The sequence below is a fragment of the Entelurus aequoreus genome, linkage group LG28, assembly GCF_033978785.1.
Source record: "Entelurus aequoreus isolate RoL-2023_Sb linkage group LG28, RoL_Eaeq_v1.1, whole genome shotgun sequence".
Taxonomy (NCBI): domain Eukaryota; kingdom Metazoa; phylum Chordata; class Actinopteri; order Syngnathiformes; family Syngnathidae; genus Entelurus; species Entelurus aequoreus.
In genome coordinates, this window is record NC_084758.1 from 14,955,140 (window position 1) to 14,976,788 (window position 21,649).

The 21,649-nt window shown below is 39.6% G+C and overlaps 1 protein-coding gene across 4 annotated transcripts in view; it reads right to left on the minus strand.

Annotated features, from left to right (window-relative positions):
* LOC133645187 (transcription factor COE1-like) overlaps positions 1-21,649 on the minus strand; it is a 197,558-nt gene that overhangs the window by 11,038 nt on the left and 164,871 nt on the right. For all 4 annotated transcript variants that reach the window (XM_062040047.1, XM_062040049.1, XM_062040048.1 and 1 more), the window contains exon 12: positions 13,951-14,039. In XM_062040047.1, the coding sequence (XP_061896031.1) occupies positions 13,951-14,039 (89 nt within the window). The remainder of the gene's footprint in view (positions 1-13,950; positions 14,040-21,649) is intronic.

Below are 21,649 nucleotides of genomic sequence, written 5' to 3' on the forward strand. Positions count from 1 at the left end.
TGTGGACAAAGGGGTGTACCTCGCCCCATCCTTTCTTGTGGAAGACTGAGCATTTTTTGGGAAGCTGTTTTTATACCCAATCATGGCACCCACCTGTTCCCAATTAGCCTGCACACCTGTGGGATGTTCCAAATAAGTGTTTGATGAGCATTCCTCAACTTTATCAGTATTTATTGCCACCTTTCCCAACTTCTTTGTCACGTGTTGCTGGCATCAAATTCTAAAGTTAATGATTATTTGCAAAAAAAAAAAAAAGTTGATCAGTTTGAACATCAAATATGTTGTCTTTGTAGCATATTCAACTGAATATGGGTTGGAAATGATTTGCAAATCGTTGTACTCCGTTTATATTTACATCTAACACAATTTCCCAACTCATATGGAAACGGGCTTTGTAGGTAGAACACCTAAAGTAGAAGACAAATGTTGGCCAAAGCAAAAGAGCAATGAGGGGTGAAGAAGTAAATAGTCTATATCAAAGGAGCAAATAAGGAGATGAGGAGAGAAGGAAATAAGGAAGCATCTTGATGATTCCCAGAGGAGAAGCATCAGGGAGGTGGAGACCTCTGCTGGTGTTCCCAGGGGTATTACACCTTCCTCTGCACACACCTCCACTCTCACCACGCCACTTGTCACCATGACGACAAGCAGAATCAAAACAACAGTGTGACGTGTAAAGATGTGTTTTGAAGCAAAGATGGCTGATGACCTGCGTCGCCATGGTTACCAGGAGTATAAATCCCCTGTACAGCCAGAAGAATAGCCCCGCCCCCTCCTGTCCGTCACCCCAGATATTCTTCCCCGGCCTTTTCTATTCTGCTTTCTGGGGGCTTAATTAGGGGGGCCGCCTCGGTGCTGGAGGAGGTGCGGCCGATCAGGGACGAGCGTGACCCCTGAGGAGGCGCCATCAGACAGCGGCCTTAACAATGATAAATCACCCCCGGCACGGCGGCGGCGAGGAGCTGCTCCCCTGGAATATGGCGGGGGAGTGGGAGGGGGCGGGTCCAGATGAGCGATTATCAGAGCTCTTCTAACGACGAGGGTTAATTTCATTCATCTCATGAATACAATCTGCTCATTATTGTCCTCATTCACAACTAACGAGTCTGCACGGGACCCCTCCCTGCGGCCAGGACCCGGGTCAACCACCGGAACACGCCGTCTTGACCCCAAAGATGTTTGGCGTGTGTCACCACATGAATACTCAAACATCACCGAGCGCTGCGTGGACTGCATTGGCAGTGTGTCGTACTACATATGGGGGCCCCACTTTTCCCACTGAGGGCCACGGACCGACAAATCAAATGGATGCGGCGGCCATTATGCTGGTTTCCATCTTCAAAACCAGAACAATATAGAGATTATTTTTCAAAGTAGCACAAACATTCCCTGTGAATGCTGAAGAAAACTGAAATGCTAACTGTTAGCACGCTGGCCAGATAGCGTCAAGTAACAAAAAATACCAGCTTGCAGTGCTATGACAACATGCTAACAATAGCATGCTTACAGTTAGCGTGAGTAAAATACCAAAAATATCACACTATGGTATATCACTGCTAAATTAGCCTAAAAAAAATCTAGCATGCTAATGTTAGCATACAAAAAATGCTAAAATGTGTCAAGTACAAAAATATATTACTTTGAGGTGGGTACCAGAAAAATGTGTTTAAAATGCTACCCTGATAACATTAGCATGCATTGAGTACCAAAATATTTGACGCTGAGGTGCATACCTGCTAAATTAGCTAAAAAAAACAACTAGCATGCTAATGTTAGCATACAAAAATGCTAACTTGTGAAGTACAAAAATATATTACTTTGAGGTGGGTATTAGAAAATGTGTTTTAAATGCGAGCCTGTTAGCGTTAGCATGCATCAAGTACCAAAATATTTGACGCTGAGATGTATACCTGCTAAATTAGCTTAAAAAAAAAAAAAATCTAGCACGCTAATGTTAGCATACAAAAATGCTAACATGTGTCAAGTACAAAAATATATTACTTTGAGGTGGGTACTAGAAAAATGTGTTTGAAATGCTAGCCTGCTAACATTAGCATGCATTGAGTACCAAAATATTTGACGCTGAGGTGTATACCTGCTAAATTAGCTAAAAAAAAATCATCTAGCTTGCTAATGTTAGCATACAAAAATGCTAACTTGTGAAGTACAAAAATATATTACTTTGAGGTGGGTACCAGAAAAATGTGTTTAAAATGCTAGCCTGATAATGTTAGCATGCATTGAGTACCAAAATATTTGACGCTGAGGTGTATACCAGCTAAATTAGCTAAAAAAAAAACTAGCATGCTAATGTTAGCATACAAAAATGCTAACATTTGTCAAGTACAAAAATATATTACTTTGAGGTGGGTACTACAAAAATGTGTTTAAAATTCTAGCCTGCTAACATTAGCATGCATTGAGTACCAAAATATTTGAGGCTGAGGTGTATACCTGCTAAATTAGCTAAAAAAAAAAATCTAGCATGCTAATGTTAGCATACAAAAATGCTAACATGTGTCGAGTACAAAAATACATTACTTTGAGGTGGGTACCAGAAAAATGTCTTTAAAATGCTAGCCTGATAATGTTAACATGCATCAAGTACCAAACTATGACTGAGGTGTATAACTACAAAATTAGCTAAAACAAAAAAAGCTAGCATACTAACATTAGCATGATAACAGGTATCATTCGTCAAGTAACAAAATATTTGACACTAGGGTCTATACCTGATAAATTAGCCACAAAAAAAAATCAAGCATGCTTGCGTTAGCATGCATCAAGAACCAAAATATGACTGATGTGTAAATATAAGCAAGAATACTAACGTTAGCACGCTAAAAGGTATCATTCCTCAAGTAACAAAATATATGAAACTGAGGTCTATAAATAAGCTAAAAAAAATTAGCGTGCTACTGTTGGCATGTTAACATGCGTCATGTACCAAAATATATTACTCTAAGAGGTGTGTACCTAAAAACATTTGTTTAAAATGCTAGCCTGCTAACATTACCATGCATCAAGTACCAAAATATTTGACGCTGAGGTGTATCACTGCTAAATTAGCTAAAAAAAAAAAAAATCTAGCATGCTAATGTTAGCATACAAAAATGCTAACATGTGTCAGGTAGAAAAATATATTACTTTGAGGTGGGTACCAGAAAAATGTGTTCAAAATGTGCCAACTGTAACATGTGTCATGTAAATAAATGATAAATGGGTTATACTTGTATAGCGCTTTTCTACCTTCAAGGTACTCAAAGCGCTTTGACAGTATTTCCACATTCACCCATTCACACACACATTCACACACTGATGGCGGGAGCTGCCATGCAAGGCGCTAACCAGCAGCCATCAGGAGCAAGGGTGAAGTGTCTTGCCCAAGGACACAACGGACGTGAGTAGGAAGGTAGAAGGTGGGGATTGAACCCCAGTAACCAGCAACACTCCGATTGCTGGCACAGCCACTCTACCAACTTCGCCATGTACCAAAATATATTACTCTAAGAGGTGTGTACCTGAAGATATTTGTTTAAAATGTGAGCCTGCTAACATTACCATGCATCAAGTACCAAACTATTTGACGCTGAGGTGTATACCTGCTAAATTAGCTAAAAAAAAATAAATCTAGCATGCTAATGTTAGCATACAAAAATGCTAACATGTGTCAGGTACAAAAATATATTACTTTGAGGTGGGTACCAGAAAAATGTGTTCAAAATGCTAGCCTGCTAATGTTAACATGCATCAAGTACCAAACTATGACTGAGGTGTATAACTACAAAATTAGCTAAAAAAAAAAAAAGCTAGCATACTAACATTAGCAGGTATCGTTCGTCAAGTAACAAAATATTTGACACTAGGGTCTATACCTGATAAATTAGCTCAAAATAAAATCAAGCATGCTTACGTTAGCATGCATCAAGAACCAAAATATGACTGATGTGTAAATATAAGCAAGAATACTAACGTTAGCACGCTAAAAGGTATCATTCCTCAAGTAACAAAATATATGAAACTGAGGTCTATAAATAAGCTAAAAAAAATTAGTGTGCTACTGTTGGCATGCTAACATACGTCATGTACCAAAATATATTACTCTAACAAGTGTGTACCTAAAAAACATTTGTTTAAAATGCTAGCCTGCTAACATTACCATGCATCAAGTACCAAAATATGACTGAGGTGTAAAAAACTAACAAAAACAAGCATGCTAAAGGGTATCAGTTGTCAAGTAACAAAATATATGAAACTGAGGTGTGTACCTAATAAATTAGCTAAAGAAAAAATGACATGCTCATGTTGGCTTGCTAACATGCTATCTGTAACATGTGTCATGTACCAAAATATATCACTCTGAGGTGTGTACCTGAAAACATTTGTTTAAAATGTGAGCCTGCTAGCGTTAGCATGCATCAAGTACCAAAATATTTGACGCTGAGGTGTATACCTGCTAAATTAGCTTTAAAAAAAAAATCTAGCATGCTAATGTTAGCATACAAAAATACTAACATGTGTCAAGTACAAACATATATTACTTTGAGGTGGGTACCAGAAAAATGTGTTTAAAATGCTAGCCTGCTAACATTAGCATGCATTGAGTACCAAAATATTTGACGCTGAGGTGTATACCTGCTAAATTAGCTAAAAAAAAAAATCTAGCATGCTAATGTTAGCATACAAAAATGCTAACATGTGTCAAGTACAAACATATATTACTTTGAGGTGGGTACCAGAAAAATGTGTTTAAAATTCTAGCCTGCTAACATTAGCATGCATTGAGTACCAAAATATTTGACGCTGAGGTGTATACCTGCTACATTAGCTAAAAAAAAAAAAAATCTAGCACGCTAATGTTAGCATACAAAAATGCTAACATGTGTCAAGTACAAAAATACATTACTTTGAGGTGGGTACCAGAAAAATGTGTTTAAAATGCAAGCCTGCTAACATTAGCATGCATTGAGTACCAAAATATTTGACGCTGAGGTGTATACCTACTAAATTAGCTAAAAAAAAAAAAAATCTAGCACGCTAATGTTAGCATACACAAATGCTAACATGTGTCAAGTACAAAAATATATTACTTTGCGGTGGGTACCAGAAAAATGTGTTTAAAATGCTAGCCTGCTAACATTAGCATGCATTGAGTACCAAAATACATTACTTTGAGGTGGGTACCAGAAAAATGTGTTTAAAATGCAAGCCTGCTAACATTAGCATGCATTGAGTACCAAAATATTTGACGCTGAGGTGTATACCTACTAAATTAGCTAAAAAAAAAAAAAATCTAGCACGCTAATGTTAGCATACACAAATGCTAACATGTGTCAAGTACAAAAATATATTACTTTGCGGTGGGTACCAGAAAAATGTGTTTAAAATGCTAGCCTGCTAACATTAGCATGCATTGAGTACCAAAATATTTGACGCTGAGGTGTATACCTGCTAAATTAGCTAAAAAAAAAAAAAATGTAGAACGCTAATGTTAGCATACAAAAATGCTAACATGTGTCAAGTACAAAAATACATTACTTTGAGGTGGGTACCAGAAAAATGTGTTTAAAATGCAAGCCTGCTAACATTAGCATGCATTGAGTACCAAAATATTTGACGCTGAGGTGTATACCTACTAAATTAGCTAAAAAAAATAAAAATCTAGCATGCTAATGTTAGCATACACAAATGCTAACATGTGTCAAGTACAAAAATATATTACTTTGCGGTGGGTACCAGAAAAATGTGTTTAAAATGCTAGCCTGCTAACATTAGCATGCACTGAGTGCTAAAATTTTTGACGCTGAGGTGTATACCTGCTAAATTAGCTCTAAAAAAAAAATCTTGCATGCTAATGTTAGCATACAAAAATGCTAACATGTGTCAAGTACAAAAATACATTACTTTGAGGTGGGTACCAGAAAAATGTGTTTAAAATGCTAGCTTGCTAACATTAGCATGCATTGAGTACCAAAATATTTGACGCTGAGGCGCCCGAACCCAGCGACCCCAAAGGGACAAGCGGTAGAAAATGGATGGATGGTGCAAAATGGACACAAAAGCTAGCATGCTAATATTAGAATGCTAACAAGCCGTTAAAAAAATGAGCTACAAGTGGCCCCCGTGCCGCACTTTGTATTACATCACATGACATGTTGGAACCCGACACAGGAACCACACCCGACACAGGAACCACACCCGACACAGGAACCACACCCGACACAGGACCCATACCCGCCCCCTGTTTAACCAGATGAGTGTTAGCGCGCGGCGTCCCGGGCGAGCGGCGTGTAATCGACCACATGGCGCCCGACAAGGAATCAATCTGCCCACAAAGAAAAACGTCCCATCAGAGCGTCGCCCTCCATCGCCGCTGCTGAGGCGGCGAGTGAAAAGAAAAGTGAAGTGACAGGCGGAGTTAACCCTCCCGCTGTGCGGTCACGCGCTCCCCGCCGCCGCCGACACGCGTGTCGCCGCCTCGCCGGCTGCCAGCCAACAACAGGAAGAAGAAGGATGCGGCGCCTTATTGGCTTTCTTTGACGACATAAATATTCAGGAGGAGGAAGAGGTGAAGGCTCGCCATCATGGCGGCCACGCGACCTGCGCTCACTATTAGCATCAATTTACAAACAAACTGCTTTTTCTCTGGTGTCACCTTTTGATAAATGGCTTCAATTTGGCAGCTGCGTTCTGTGTCACAGCCCATCTGCCGCCTCGCCTCGCACAATCTGCCTCCGCTCGCCTCCGCGATAATCTCGTCATAGCCAGCAGGCCTTGGTTCTCCTGACGTTCCTTTAAAGCACTCCACCTTCGCCGCTTCACTCTGACCTTTCACCTCGCTACACTCAACCCAGGAAACCACGCAGCCATCTTCCTCTTGCCAGGCGGGATAAAGACTTTTACTTCCATGTGATGACATCCACCTCCACGGTAACATACCGGGTAGAACACTCAAAGTAGAACATACCATGTAGAACACTCAAAGTACAACATACCATGTAGAGCACTCAAAGTAGAACATACCGGGTAAAACACTCAAAGTAGAACATACCAGGTAAAACACTCAAAGTAGAACATACCAGGTAAAACACTCAAAGTAGAACATACCATGTAGAGCACTCAAAGTAGAACATACCGGGTAAAACACTCAAAGTAGAACATACCAGGTAAAACACTCAAAGTAGAACATACCAGGTAGAACACTCAAAGTAGAACATACCAGGTAAAACACTCAAAGTAGAACATACCAGGTAGAACACTCAAAGTACAACATACCATGTAGAGCACTCAAAGTAGAACATACCGGGTAAAACACTCAAAGTAGAACATACCAGGTAAAACACTCAAAGTAGAACATACCAGGTAGAACACTCAAAGTAGAACATACCAGGTAAAACACTCAAAGTAGAACATACCGGGTAAAACACTCAAAGTACAACATACCATGTAGAGCACTCAAAGTAGAACATACCGGGTAAAACACTCAAAGTAGAACATACCAGGTAAAACACTCAAAGTAGAACATACCAGGTAGAACACTCAAAGTAGAACATACCAGGTAAAACACTCAAAGTAGAACATACCATGTAGAGCACTCAAAGTAGAACATACCGGGTAAAACACTCAAAGTAGAACATACCAGGTAAAACACTCAAAGTAGAACATACCAGGTAGAACACTCAAAGTAGAACATACCAGGTAAAACACTCAAAGTAGAACATACCAGGTAGAACACTCAAAGTAGAACATACCAGGTAGAACACTCAAAATAGAACATACCGGGTAAAACACTCAAAGTAGAAGATACCGGGTAAAACGCTCAAAGTAGGACATACCAGGTAGAACACTCAAAGTAGAACATACCAGGTAAAACACTCAAAGTAGAACATACCAGGTAGAACACTCAAAGTAGAACATACCAGGTAGAACACTCAAAATAGAAGATACCGGGTAAAACACTCAAAGTAGAAGATACCGGGTAAAACACTCAAAGTAGAAGATACCAGGTAATACACTCAAAGTAGAACATACCAGGTAGAACACTCAAAGTAGAACATACCAGGTAAAACACTCAAAGTAGAACATACCAGGTAGAACACTCAAAGTAGAACATACCAGGTAGAACACACAAAGTAGAACATACCGCGTAAAGCGCACAAAGTAGAACATACCGGGTAGAACACTCAAAGTAGTACATACCAGGTAGAACACTCAAAGTAAAAAATACCGGGTAAAACACACAAAGTAGAACATGGCGGGTATAACACAGAGTACAACATACCAAGTAGAACACACAACAGGACATACCAGGTAGGATATATGAGGTAGGACATACCAGGTAGAACATATGAAGTAGAACATATGAAGTAGGACATAAGGAGGAGAACATATGAAGTAGAACATATGAAGTAGAACATATGAAGTAAGACATATGAAGGAGAACATATGAAGTAAGACATATGAAGGAGAACATATGAAGGAGAACATATGAAGTAGGACATATGAAGTAAGACATATGAAGGAGAACAAATGAAGGAGAACATATAAAGTAGAACATAAGAAGGAGAACATATGAAGTAGGACATGTGAGGTAGGACATACCAGGTAGAACATATGAAGTAGAACATATGAAGTAGAACATAAGAAGGAGAACATATGAAGTAGGACATATGAGGTAGGACATATGAGGTAGGACATACCAGGTAGAACATATGAAGTAGGACATACGAAGGAGAACATATGAAGTAGGACATACCAGGTAGGACATATGATATGTCGTAGAACATACAAAGGAGAACATATGAGGTAGGACATACCAGGTAGAACATATGAAGTAGGACATAAGAAGGAGAACATATGAAGTAGGACATATGAGGTAGGACATATGAGGTAGGACATACCATGTAGAACATATGAAGTAGGACATACGAAGGAGAACATATGAAGTAGGACATACCAGGTAGGACATATGATATGTCGTAGAACATATGAAGGAGAACATATGAAGTAGGACATACCAGGTAGGACATATGATATGTCGTAGAACATATGAAGTAGGACATATGAGGTAGGACATACCAGGTAGAACATATGAAGGAGAACATATGAAGTAGAACATATGAAGTAGGACATATGAGGTAGGACATACCAGGTAGTACACATGAAGTAGGACATAAGAAGGAGAACATATGAAGTAGGACATAAGAAGGAGAACATATGAAGTAGGACATACCAGGTAGGACATATGATATGTCGTAGAACATATGAAGGAGAACATATGAAGTAGGACATACCAGGTAGGACATATGATATGTCGTAGAACATATGAAGTAGGACATATGAGGTAGGACATACCAGGTAGAACATATGAAGGAGAACATATGAAGTAGAACATATGAAGTAGGACATATGAGGTAGGACATACCAGGTAGAACACATGAAGTAGGACATAAGAAGGAGAACATATGAAGTAGGACATACCAGGTAGGACATATGATATGTCGTAGAACATATGAAGGAGAACATATGAGGTAGGACATACCAGGTAGCACATATGAAGTAGAACATATGAAGGAGAACATATGAAGTAGAACATATGAAGGAGAACATATGAAGTAGGACATACCAGGTAGCACATATGAAGTAGAACATATGAAGTAGAACATACCAGGTAGGACATATGAAGTAGAACATATGAAGTAGGACATACCAGGTAGCACATATGAAGTAGAACATATGAAGGAGAACATATGAAGTAGGACATACCAGGTAGCACATATGAAGTAGAACATATGAAGGAGAATATATGAAGTAGGACATACCAGGTAGGACATATGAAGTAGAACCTATGAAGGAGAACATATGAGGTAGGACATACCAGGTAGCACATACGAAGGAGAACATATGAAGTAGACATATGAAGTAAGACATAAGAAGGAGAACATATGAAGTAGGACATAAGAAGTAGAACATATGAGGTAAGACATACCAGGGGTCATATGAAGTAGGACATATGAAGGAGAACATACGAAGTAGAACATATGATGTAAGACATAAGAAGGAGAACATATGAAGTAGGACATACCAGGTAGGACATTAGAAGTAGAACATATGAAGTATAACTTATGAAGTAATACATACCAGGTAGGACATATGAAGTAGAACATATGAAGTAGGACTTAAGAAGTAGAACATATGAGGTAGGACATACCAGGTAGCACATATGAAGTAGACGATATGAAGTAGGACATAAGAAGGAGAACATATGAAGTAGGACATAATTAAAACATATGCGGTAGGACATACAAGGTAGACCATTTGAGGTTGAACATACCAGGTAGGACATATGAGGTAGAACATACAAGATAGAACATATGAAGTAGGGCATACAAGGTAGACCATATGAAGTAGAACATATGAAGTAGGGCATACAAGGTAGAACATATGAGGTAGGACATACATTGTAGAACATATGAAGTAGAACAAATGAAGTAGGATATATAAGGTAGACCATATGAGGTAGGACATACAAGGTAGAACATATGAAGTAGAACATATGAAATAGGACATACAAGGTAGACCATATGAGGTAGGACATACAAGGTAGAACATATGAAGTAGAACAAATGAAGTAGGATATATAAGGTAGACCATATGAGGTAGGACATCAAGGTAGAACATATGAAGTAGTACATATGAAATAGGACATATAAGGTAGACCATATGAGGTAGGACATACAAGGTAGAACATATGAAGTAGACCATATGAAGTAGGACATAAGTGGAAGAACAAACAAGGTAGAAAAACAAGATAGACGTATTTGGAAGAACAAACAAGATAGCACAAACAACGTATGCAAGTACACACAAGGTAGAACACACTAGGTATTGGCAGTACAATCTGGTACTAAATGTACTACCTTAATTTCCTCGTTGTATGTTCTACCTTGTATGCAAGTACACACTAGGTAGAACACACTAGGTATTGGCAGTACAGACTGGTAGTACATGTACTACCATTTCTGTCCTACCTTGTATGCAAGGACACACAAGGTAGTACACACTAGGTATTGGCAGTACAGACTAGTAGTGCATGTACTACCTTTTATGTTCCTTTTTGTATGTTCTACCTTGTATGCAAGGTGAAACCAAGAAGGTGGAACATAGAACTACATAGCAGGTAAAAGATAGTAGACACACAAGGTAGAACACATTAGGTATTGGCAGTAGAGACTGGTAGTACATGTACTACCTTATGTTCCTCCTTTTATTCTACCTTGTATGTAAGTACACACTAGGTAGAACACACTAGGTATTGGCAGTACAGACTGGTAGTACATGTACTACCATTTCTGTCCTACCTTGTATGCAAGGACACACAAGGTAGTACACACTAGGTATTGGCAGTACAGACTAGTAGTACATGTACTACCTTTTATGTTCTACCTTGTATGTTCTACCTTGTATGTAAGAACACACAAGGTAGAACACACTAGGTATTGGCAGTACAGACTAGTAGTGCATGTACTACATTTTATGTTCCTTTTTGTATGTTCTACCTTGTATGCAAGGTGAAACCAAGAAGTTGGAACATAGAACTACATAGCAGGTAGAAGATAGTAGACACACAAGGTAGAACACACTAGGTATTGGCAGTAGAGACTGGTAGTACATGTACTACCTTATGTTCCTCCGTGTATTCTACCTTGTATGCAAGAACACACAAGGTAGTACACACTAGGTATTGGCAGTACATGTACTAGCTTTTATGTTCCACCTTGTATGCAAGGTGAAAGAAGGTGAAACCAAGAAGGTGGGACATAGAACAACATAGCAGGTAGAAGATAGTAGACACACAAGGTAGTACACACTAGGTTTTGGCAGTACAGACTGGTAGTACATGTACTACCTTATGTTCCTCCTTTTATTCTACCTTGTATGTAAGTACACACTAGGTAGAACACACTAGGTATTGGCAGTACAGACTGGTAGTACATGTACTACCATTTCTGTCCTACCTTGTATGCAAGGACACACAAGGTAGTACACACTAGGTATTGGCAGTACAGACTAGTAGTACATGTACTACCTTTTATGTTCTACCTTGTATGTTCTACCTTGTATGCAAGAACACACAAGGTAGAACACACTAGGTATTGGCAGTACAGACTAGTAGTGCATGTACTACCTTTTATGTTCCTTTTTGTATGTTCTACCTTGTATGCAAGGTGAAACCAAGAAGTTGGAACATAGAACTACATAGCAGGTCGAAGATAGTAGACACACAAGGTAGAACACACTAGGTATTGGCGGTACAGACTGGTAGTACATGTACTACCTTATGTTCCTCCGTGTATTCTACCTTGTATGCAAGAACACACAAGGTAGTACACACTAGGTATTGGCAGTACATGTACTAGCTTTTATGTTCCACCTTGTATGCAAGGTGAAAGAAGGTGAAACCAAGAAGGTGGGACATAGAACAACATAGCAGGTAGAAGATAGTAGACACACAAGGTAGAACACACTAGGTATTGGCAGTACAGACTGGTAGTACATGTACTACCTTATGTTCCTCCTTTTATTCTACCTTGTATGTAAGAACACACAAGGTAGTACACACTAGGTATTGGCAGAACATGTACTAGCTTTTATGTTCCACCTTGTATGCAAGGTGAAAGAAGGTGAAACCAAGAAGGTGGAACATAGAACAACATAGCAGGTAGAAGATAGTAGACACACAAGGTAGAACACACTAGGTATTTGCGGTACAGACTGGTAGTACATGTACTACCTTATGTTCCTCCTTTTATTCTACCTTGTATGCAAGAACACACAAGGTAGTACACACTAGGTATTGGCAGTACATGTACTAGCTTTTATGTTCCACCTTGTATGCAAGGTGAAAGAAGGTGAAACCAAGAAGGTGGAACATAGAACAACATAGCAGGTAGAAGATAGTAGACACACAAGGTAGTACACACTAGGTATTGGCAGTACATGTACTACCTCATGTTCCTCCTTGTATGTTCTACCTTGTATGCAAGAACACACAAGGTAGAACACACTAGGCATTGGCAATACATGTACTAGCTTTTATGTTCCACCTTTTATGTTCCACCTTGTATGTAAGAACACACAAGGTAGAACACACTAGGCATTGGCAATACATGTACTAGCTTTTATGTTCCACCTTGTATGTAAGAACACACAAGGTAGTACACACTAGGTATTGGCAGTACATGTACTAGCTTTTATGTTCCACCTTGTATGCAAGGACACACAAGGTAGTACACACTAGGTATTGGCAGTACATGTACTACCTTATGTTCCACCTTGTATGTAAGAACACACAAGGTAGTACACACTAGGTATTGGCAGTACATGTACTACTTTATGTTCCACCTTGTATGTAAGAACACACATGGTAGTACACACTAGGTATTGGCAGTACATGTACTACCTTATGTTCCACCTTGTATGTAAGAACACACATGGTAGTACACACTAGGTATTGGCAGTACATGTACTACCTTATGTTCCACCTTGTATGTAAGAACACACAAGGTAGTACACACTAGGTATTGGCAGTACATGTACTACCTTATGTTCCACCTTGTATGTAAGAACACACAAGGTAGTACACACTAGGTATTGGCAGTACATGTACTACCTTATGTTCCACCTTGTATGTAAGAACACACAAGGTAGTACACACTAGGTATTGGCAGTACATGTACTACCTTATGTTCCACCTTGTATGTAAGAACACACAAGGTAGTACACACTAGGTATTGGCAGTACATGTACTAGCTTTTATGTTCCACCTTGTATGCAAGGTGAAAGAAGGTGAAACCAAGAAGGTGGAACATAGAACAACATAGCAGGTAGAAGATAGTAGCTACAAAAGGTTGGTGTGTTTGACCTTTGACCTGCTGACTAAGCACTGACCTTAGGTAACCTCTCGGGGTCGCCGGGGTGGCGAGGGATGACCTTCTGTAACCTCTGGAAGCCGTAGTCGATGGTGGGCTCGTTCAAAGCTGCGAGAGAAGCGGGCGTGTGGATGATTAGTCTTTTTATTCTGAAGGGACGTGGTGTCCGCGCTAATTCCAATTCACTTCCTGCCGTCCTCCCGCTGGCGGCGGAAAGTTCCGGAAGGAGTGGTGGAGACACTTGTCCATAATCAAGTCCATTAATCATAAAATGCTGTCAAATGTGACTTTGGGGACAATTTGTCAGAGCGTCTTTGTCAGCGCTAGCGCTTGTAGCGGCTAACGATGATTGACAGGCCGCACGCCGGCCGGCAGAGCGGCTCGTTTGCGCTCATTTGCATAAGCACGGCCTTCATGAATAAGAATGGGGCGGCGGGCGTCTCCTTCAAAGCGCTCCAAATAGATGTTATTACCATTAGAACAATATTTGTTTTCTTCCCCGGGAACGGCGGCAGCGGGCTGCTAAATCTAATTTGTCCGAGGTGGTTTTGGAGCGGCGGCGGCGAGAAGAGGCTTTCAGCGGGAAGGCGGGATGAGAGCTGAAGGGTGACAAAGCGCCCAGGGACGTGCCGCTCGCCGCCCGCCACCACAGCCATGTTGGACGTGGGACAAATTCTTTCTGGAAACCCAAAGAGGCTTTTTGCGACCAACAGACTGAAAGGAAAGTCCCAGACCTGGGCTGTGATGATACCGAGATGTCAATACTGAAATATCGATACTGAGACATTGATACCGCCTTTACCTTTCTTTAAAAATAAGGGTTTTTAAGCGTTTTTTAAAAGCATCCACAGTCTGTGGTGCCCTCAGGTGGTCAGGGAGAGCGTTCAACAGACTGGGAGCGGCGGAGCAGAAAACCAGATCTTTTTGCTCTAATATTCATTCTCAAATCAAAATATCCGTACTTTTGATATTTTAGTTCAGGGGTGCCTAAAATTATTCCACCAAGAATGCGGCAGCCAATTTGATATTTTTTAAATCTAAAAATAATGCTGAACACAGATATTGTATCAGCTTCGTAATAAAGAAGTATAAAGTTATAATAATAATAATAATAATAGATTGTATTTGTAAAAAGCACTTTACATTGAGTAAACAACCTCAAAGTGCTACGGTGTATTAAAAAAATTTAAAATTAAAAGATAATAAAAAATTAAAGCTGCAAGCATCGATGGACGGGACCGACTTTGAGGGCTCATAAAATCCAAACCGGAGCAGTAATTAAAACTCTTCCATCAACTTTTAATCAGAAGGGTTCAATCTCTCTCCTGTGCTAGTTTGAAGCCGACATGACAAACGCGCTCAGAGGAGATAATGTTTGAAAAAAGGTGACTGTTTTTACACAACTTTTGTTTTGAAGGGGGAATTGCAAACTTCCTGTTGATTTTTGCTGGGGGTTGTCAGTGTATGAAATATAGGTCTAAGTGAGACCTACAGTACATAGAAGTTTTTGTTTCATGTCTCTACGACATTCCTACTGGGAGTTACAGGCAGTTTTGTCTGTGTTTTCTTCCTAGGGGGCGCTAGAGCGCAATTTTGAGTTTTGGGGTTTGGTTTTTTGATTAGATCGCAATTTTCGCCAGTCCTGATGTGTGTGTCCAATTTGGTGAGTTTTGAAGCATGTTAAGGGGGTCAAATTACAGCTCAAAGAGGCGGCGGTATAATAATAAAACGCTAGAAATACAATATGGTCCTCTGTCCCAAAGGGACTCGGTCCCTAATAAATAAAAATAAAAACTAGAACAGCCAAATAGCTAAAGGCCTACTGAAACCCACTACTACCGACCACGCAGTCTGATAGTTTATATATCAATGATGAAATCTTAACATTATAACACATGCCAATACGGCCGGGTTAACTTATAAAGTGACATTTTAAATTTGCCGCTAAACTTCCGGTTCGAAACGCCTCTGAGGATGACGTATGCGTGTGACGTAGCCCGACGAACACGGGTATGCCTTCCACATTGAAGCCGATACGAAAAAGCTCTGTTTTCATTTCATAATTCCACAGTATTCTGGACATCTGTGTTCGTGAATCTGTTTCAATCATGTTCATTGCATTATGGAGAAGGAAGCCGAGCAAGCAAAGAAGAAAGTTGTCGGTGCGAAATGGACGTATTTTTCGAACGTAGTCAGCCACAACAGTACACAGCCGGCGCTTCTTTGTTTACATTCCCGAAAGATGCAGTCAAGATGGAAGAACTCGGATAACAGAGACTCTAACCAGGAGGACTTTTGATTTGGATACACAGACGCCTGTAGAGAACTGGGACAACACAGACTCTTACCAGGATTACTTTGATTTGGATGACAAAGACGCAGACGTGCTACTGTGAGTATGCAGCTTTGGCTTTTTTTTGCGTATGTACGTAACTTTTTTTAAATATATAAGCTTTATGAACCTTGGGTTAGGTGAACGGTCTTTTGGGCTGAGTGATTGTGTGTGTTGATCATGTGTTTGAATTGTATTGGCGTGTTCTATGGAGCTAGGAGCTAGCAGAGGAGCTAGGAGCTAGCATAACACGTACCGTACCGTACGTGCGCGTCACGTACGTAACTTTTTAAAAATATATAAGCTTTATGAACCTTGGGTTAGGTGAACGGTCTTTTGGGCTGAGTGATTGTGTGTGTTGATCGGGTGTTTGAATTGTATTGGCGTGTTCTATGGAGCTAGGAGCTAGCAGAGGAGCTAGGAGCTAGCATAACAAACACGCAGGTGTTATTATGCAGGATTAATTTGTGGCATATTAAATATAAGCCTGGTTGTGTTGTGGCTAATAGAGTATATATATGTCTTGTGTTTATTTACTGTTGTAGTCATTCCCAGCTGAATATCAGGTACCGTGAGTATGCAGCCTTGGCTGCTAAACATTCGATAACTTGACCGTATGTGCGCGTCACGTACGTAACTTTTTAAAAATATATAAGCTTTATGAACCTTGGGTTAGGTAAACGGTCTTTTGGGCTGAGTGATTGTGTGTGTTGATCAGGTGTTTGAATTGTATTGGCGTGTTCTATGGAGCTAGGAGCTAGCAGAGGAGCTAGGAGCTAGCATAACAAACACGCAGGTGTTTTTATGCAGGATTAATTTGTGGCATATTAAATATAAGCCTGGTTGTGTTGTGGCTAATAGAGTATATATATGTCTTGTGTTTATTTACTGTTGTAGTCATTCCCAGCTGAATATCAGGTCACCCCCGGCTCTCACAGCATCTTCCCTATCTGAATAGCTTCAACTCCCCACTAGTCCTTCACTTGCACTTTACTCATCCACAAATCTTTCATCCTCGCTCAAATTAATGGGGAAATTGTCGCTTTCTCGGTCCGAATCTCTCTCACTTCATGCGGCCATCATTGTAAACAATAGGGAACTTTGCGTATATGTTCAACTGACTACGTCACGCTACTTCCGGTAGGTGCAAGCCTTTTTTTTATCAGATACCAAAAGTTGCAATCTTTATCGTCGTTGTTCTATACTAAATCCTTTCAGCAAAAATATGGCAATATCGCGAAATGATCAAGTATGACACATAGAATAGATCTGCTATCCCCGTTTAAATAAAAAAAATTCATTTCAGTAGGCCTCTAAGGCTAGTATGCATGTATCTAAAAAAAGGCTTTTTTTAAAAAGAAGGGTTTTTAAGCCTTTTTTAAAACCATCCACAGTCTGTGGTACCCTCAGGTGTTCAGGGAGAGCGTTCCACAGACTGGGAGCGGCGGAGCAGAAAGCCCGGTCTCCCATTGTTCGTAGCTTTGTCCTCTGAGGTTGGAGGAGGTTAGCCTGTCCGGAGCGGAGGTGTCGTGTGGAGGATTTGGGGGTGAGTAGTTCTTTGAGGTAGAGGGGGGCATTTCCATGGACGCACTGGTGAGTTAGTAGGGAGACTTTGAATTCAATCCTGAGTGGAACAGGAAGCCAGTGAAGGGATTTGAGAGTTGGTGTGATATGGTCATATTTCCGCACTCTCATCAGGATCCTAGCAGCACTATTCTGTATGTATTGCAGCTTCTGGATGTTCTTGCTGGGGATCCCGACAAGAAGTGCGTTGCAGTAGTCTAGCCTGGAGAAGACAAAGGCGTGGACGAGCCTCTCGGCATCAGAGAGAGGGAGTGAGGGGCGGAGTTTAGCAATGTTCCTGAGATGGTAGAAGGAGGTCTTGCACATTAATTATTAGTAATAACATTTCTGATTTTTCTCACTACATACTGATTTTTTTGGCCCTTTTTTCTTACATTTTTACTGGTGTTTTTTTTACTATGTAAGTATAGAATAGAAATATTAACTAGAAAATTTTGATGGGCCTGCTATCTGTGCCCTGAACCTCTGGCCGGAGGTCGTCAGAAGCCGCCGCACTTGGAAAAAGGTGCCGAGTGTCTGAATCTGTGAGTTTTAGGTCTAACCGTACAAAATGAGCCACAGAGCTAGCCTAAAACAATAGCATATTTACATAAAAATGCTAACACTTAGCATGTGTGCTAACGATAGCATGATAACAGTCAGCATGTTTCATATACCAGGTTATATGATTCTAAGGTGTGGAAATGGGTAAAGTGTAAAATTAGATGAAATAGTTAGCATGCTTAAGTTAGTTTGCTAGCATGCTATCGTTTGCATGCTAACAGTTAACAAGTGTCACATACCAAGTTATATGACTCTGGGGTAAACAGTTGCAAAACCAGCTCAAAAAGTTAGCAAGCTAATGTTAGCATGTTGGCAAGCTAAAGTTACCATGGTAACAGTTGGCTTGTGTCAGATACCAAGCTGTATGACTCTGAGGTGTATGGCTGGGGAGTTAGAGAAAAAAAAGAGTACAAGTAGCTAAAAAAGTTAGCACTTTAATTTTAGCATGCTAACAGTTAACAAGTGTCACACATCAAGTTATATGACTGTGAGGTAAACGGTTGCAAAATGTTCTCAAAAAGCTAGCACTTTAATTTTAGCATGCTAACATGCTAACGTAAATATGCAAACAGTTAGCATGTTTCAAATACCAAGTTCTATGACTGTAAGGGGTATGGCTGCAGAATTAGAGAAAAAAGGTTCAAATTGGGTGAGAAATGTGGGATATGCAGTAGATTGTATAATGCCCATTCATTGTCAATGGCGAGAAAATTCCGGGAAACCCGGGAATTTCGGGAAAGGTAATACATGTTTTGCGTTCAGAATATTGGAAGAGTAGTGTGTGTGAATGGTTGAATGGTCGGAATCGGGCAAAAAATGCCGCAAAATATTGAGATACTAGGGCATTCTAGAACTATGACAATGTCCATTCATTGGAATGGAAATTTCCTGGATATTTGGGAATTTTTTAAAATATTGATACTAGAACAATTGTCCTAGAGATATGAATGGGTTGGTGTTGGAACTTTTGGAATTGGTTAAAAATGTTGACGAAGTAGCAGTTTGAATTGAGAACAGGTATTTTGGAATTCCTGGAATTTCGGGGAAAAAACGGGTATTTGTGCAAAAGAAATAGGAGGCTTTGTTGTCCTAACTAAGAGGAATGTTTTGAAGGTGGAATGGTCGAAAACGGTAGAAAAATGTGGACTGCGAAAACTTTCCAGGAAGAGGTGAAAGTAGGGCCTTGGAAAACCAAGAATTCTGGGAATTCCTGGAAAATGAACTTGGAAAATAGTAGTTTGATTGTTGAGTGGATGGTGGAACGGTTCGATTCGGGTGAAAAATGTGGGATATGCAGTAGATTGTATAATGCCAATTCATTGTCAATTGGGAGAAAATTCCGAAAAAAAATTTGGAATTTTGGGAAAGAGAAAACATGTTTTGCGTTCGATATATCGGAAGAGTAGTGTGTGTGGATGGCTGAAAGGTCGGAATCAAGTTTAAAAACGGCCCAGAATGTTAAGAATTTAGGGTGTTGTAGAACTACTGTTGTAGAAATACATTTGAATGGGAATTTCCTGGGTATTTTTTTGAATTTTGGGAAAACTGGGAATTTTGGAAAATATTGATACTAGCACGATTGTCCTAAATGATATGAATGGGTTGGTGTTGGATTTTTTGGAATCGGTTAAAAATGTTGACGTAGTAACAGTTTGAATTGAGGATGGGTATTTCAGAACTCCTGGAATTTTGGGAAAACCGTGAATTTGCACCAAAAAATATGAGCCTGTGTTGTCCTAAGAGGAATGTTTTGAGGGAGAAATGGGCGAAAACGGTTGAAAAATGTGGACTGTGGAAACTTTCCAGGCAAAGGTGAAAATAGGACCTTGGAAAACCGTGAATTCTTAGTAATTCCTGGAAAATGTTTTGGAATTGGAAAATAGTAGTTTGATTGTTGTGTGGATGGTGGAACGGTTCAAATCCGGTGAAAAATGTGAGATATTCAGTAGATTGTATAATGCCAATTCATTGTCAATGGGGAGAAAATTCCGAAAAAAACAGGAATTTTGGGAAAGGGAAAACATGTTTTGCGTTTGATATATCGGAAGAGTAGTGTGTGTGGATGGCTGAAAGGTCGGAATCAAGTTTAAAAACGGCCCAAAATTTTAAGAATTTAGGGTGTTGTAGAACTACTGTTGTAGAAATACATTTGAATGGGTATTTTTTTGAATTTTGGGAAAATACTGATTTTTTGGAATCGGTTAAAAATGTTGACGTAGTAACAGTTTGAATTGAGGATAGGTATTTCAGAACTCCTGGAATTTTGGGAAAACCGGGAATTTGTACAAAAAAATAGGAGCCTGTCCTAAGAGGAATGTTTTGAAGGTGGAATGGGCGAAAATGGTTGAAAAATGTGGACTGTGAAAACTTTCCAGGAAGAGGTGAAAATAGGGCCCTGGAAAACCAGAAATTCTGGGAATTCCTGGAAATGTTTTTTAACTTGGAAAATGGTAGTTTGATTGTCCAAGGTGAGTGGAGTGTGTGGATTGTGGAATGGTTCGAATTGTGGGAGATGTGCATGTTTGAAAATTGGCCCATAAATTGTCAATGGGCAAAGTGTCCTGGAAAACCAGGAATTCTGGGTAATTCGGGATATTTATTAAAAAATCTTTTGGGGAGCAAGACCCACAATGCAATGCGTTTCCACGTCACACTTTCAAGCCCTATAGCAATACCAGAAAATGAAACGTATGTGTTGGGAATGTAGTTAATCATACAACTGGCACCTACTGTTATTAAAAAAGTATTGAATTTAAATTGAGAATCGATTCTGAATCGAATCGTTAGCCCCCAAGAATCGATTTAAATCGTACCCAAAGATTTACGACCAGAGATGGGATTCATGGCTCTTTAAAAGAGCAGTTCAAAAGACTTGCTCGTTATTATAGCTCTTTTTTTTAAAATGGTAAATGGTAAATGGGTCGTACTTGTATAGCGCTTTTCTACCTTTTTAAGGAACTCAAAGCGCTTTGACACTATTTTCCACATTCACCCATTCACACACACACACATTCACACACTGAATGTGTGACACAGTGTGTTAACTGTTATTTTTATTTTTTATCAAAAAAATAATCACTGGTAGCCGTTATAAGATAAGATGTGTACATTTACACAAATACGACTGCATTGGTAGAAAAAATATTATTTTTTAAAATTAATTAATTAATTTTATTTATTTATTATTTATTTTTACTGTAAATATTCCCAAAGGAATGCATGTATCTAAAAAGGGACAGTGATATCCCTATTTGTAATT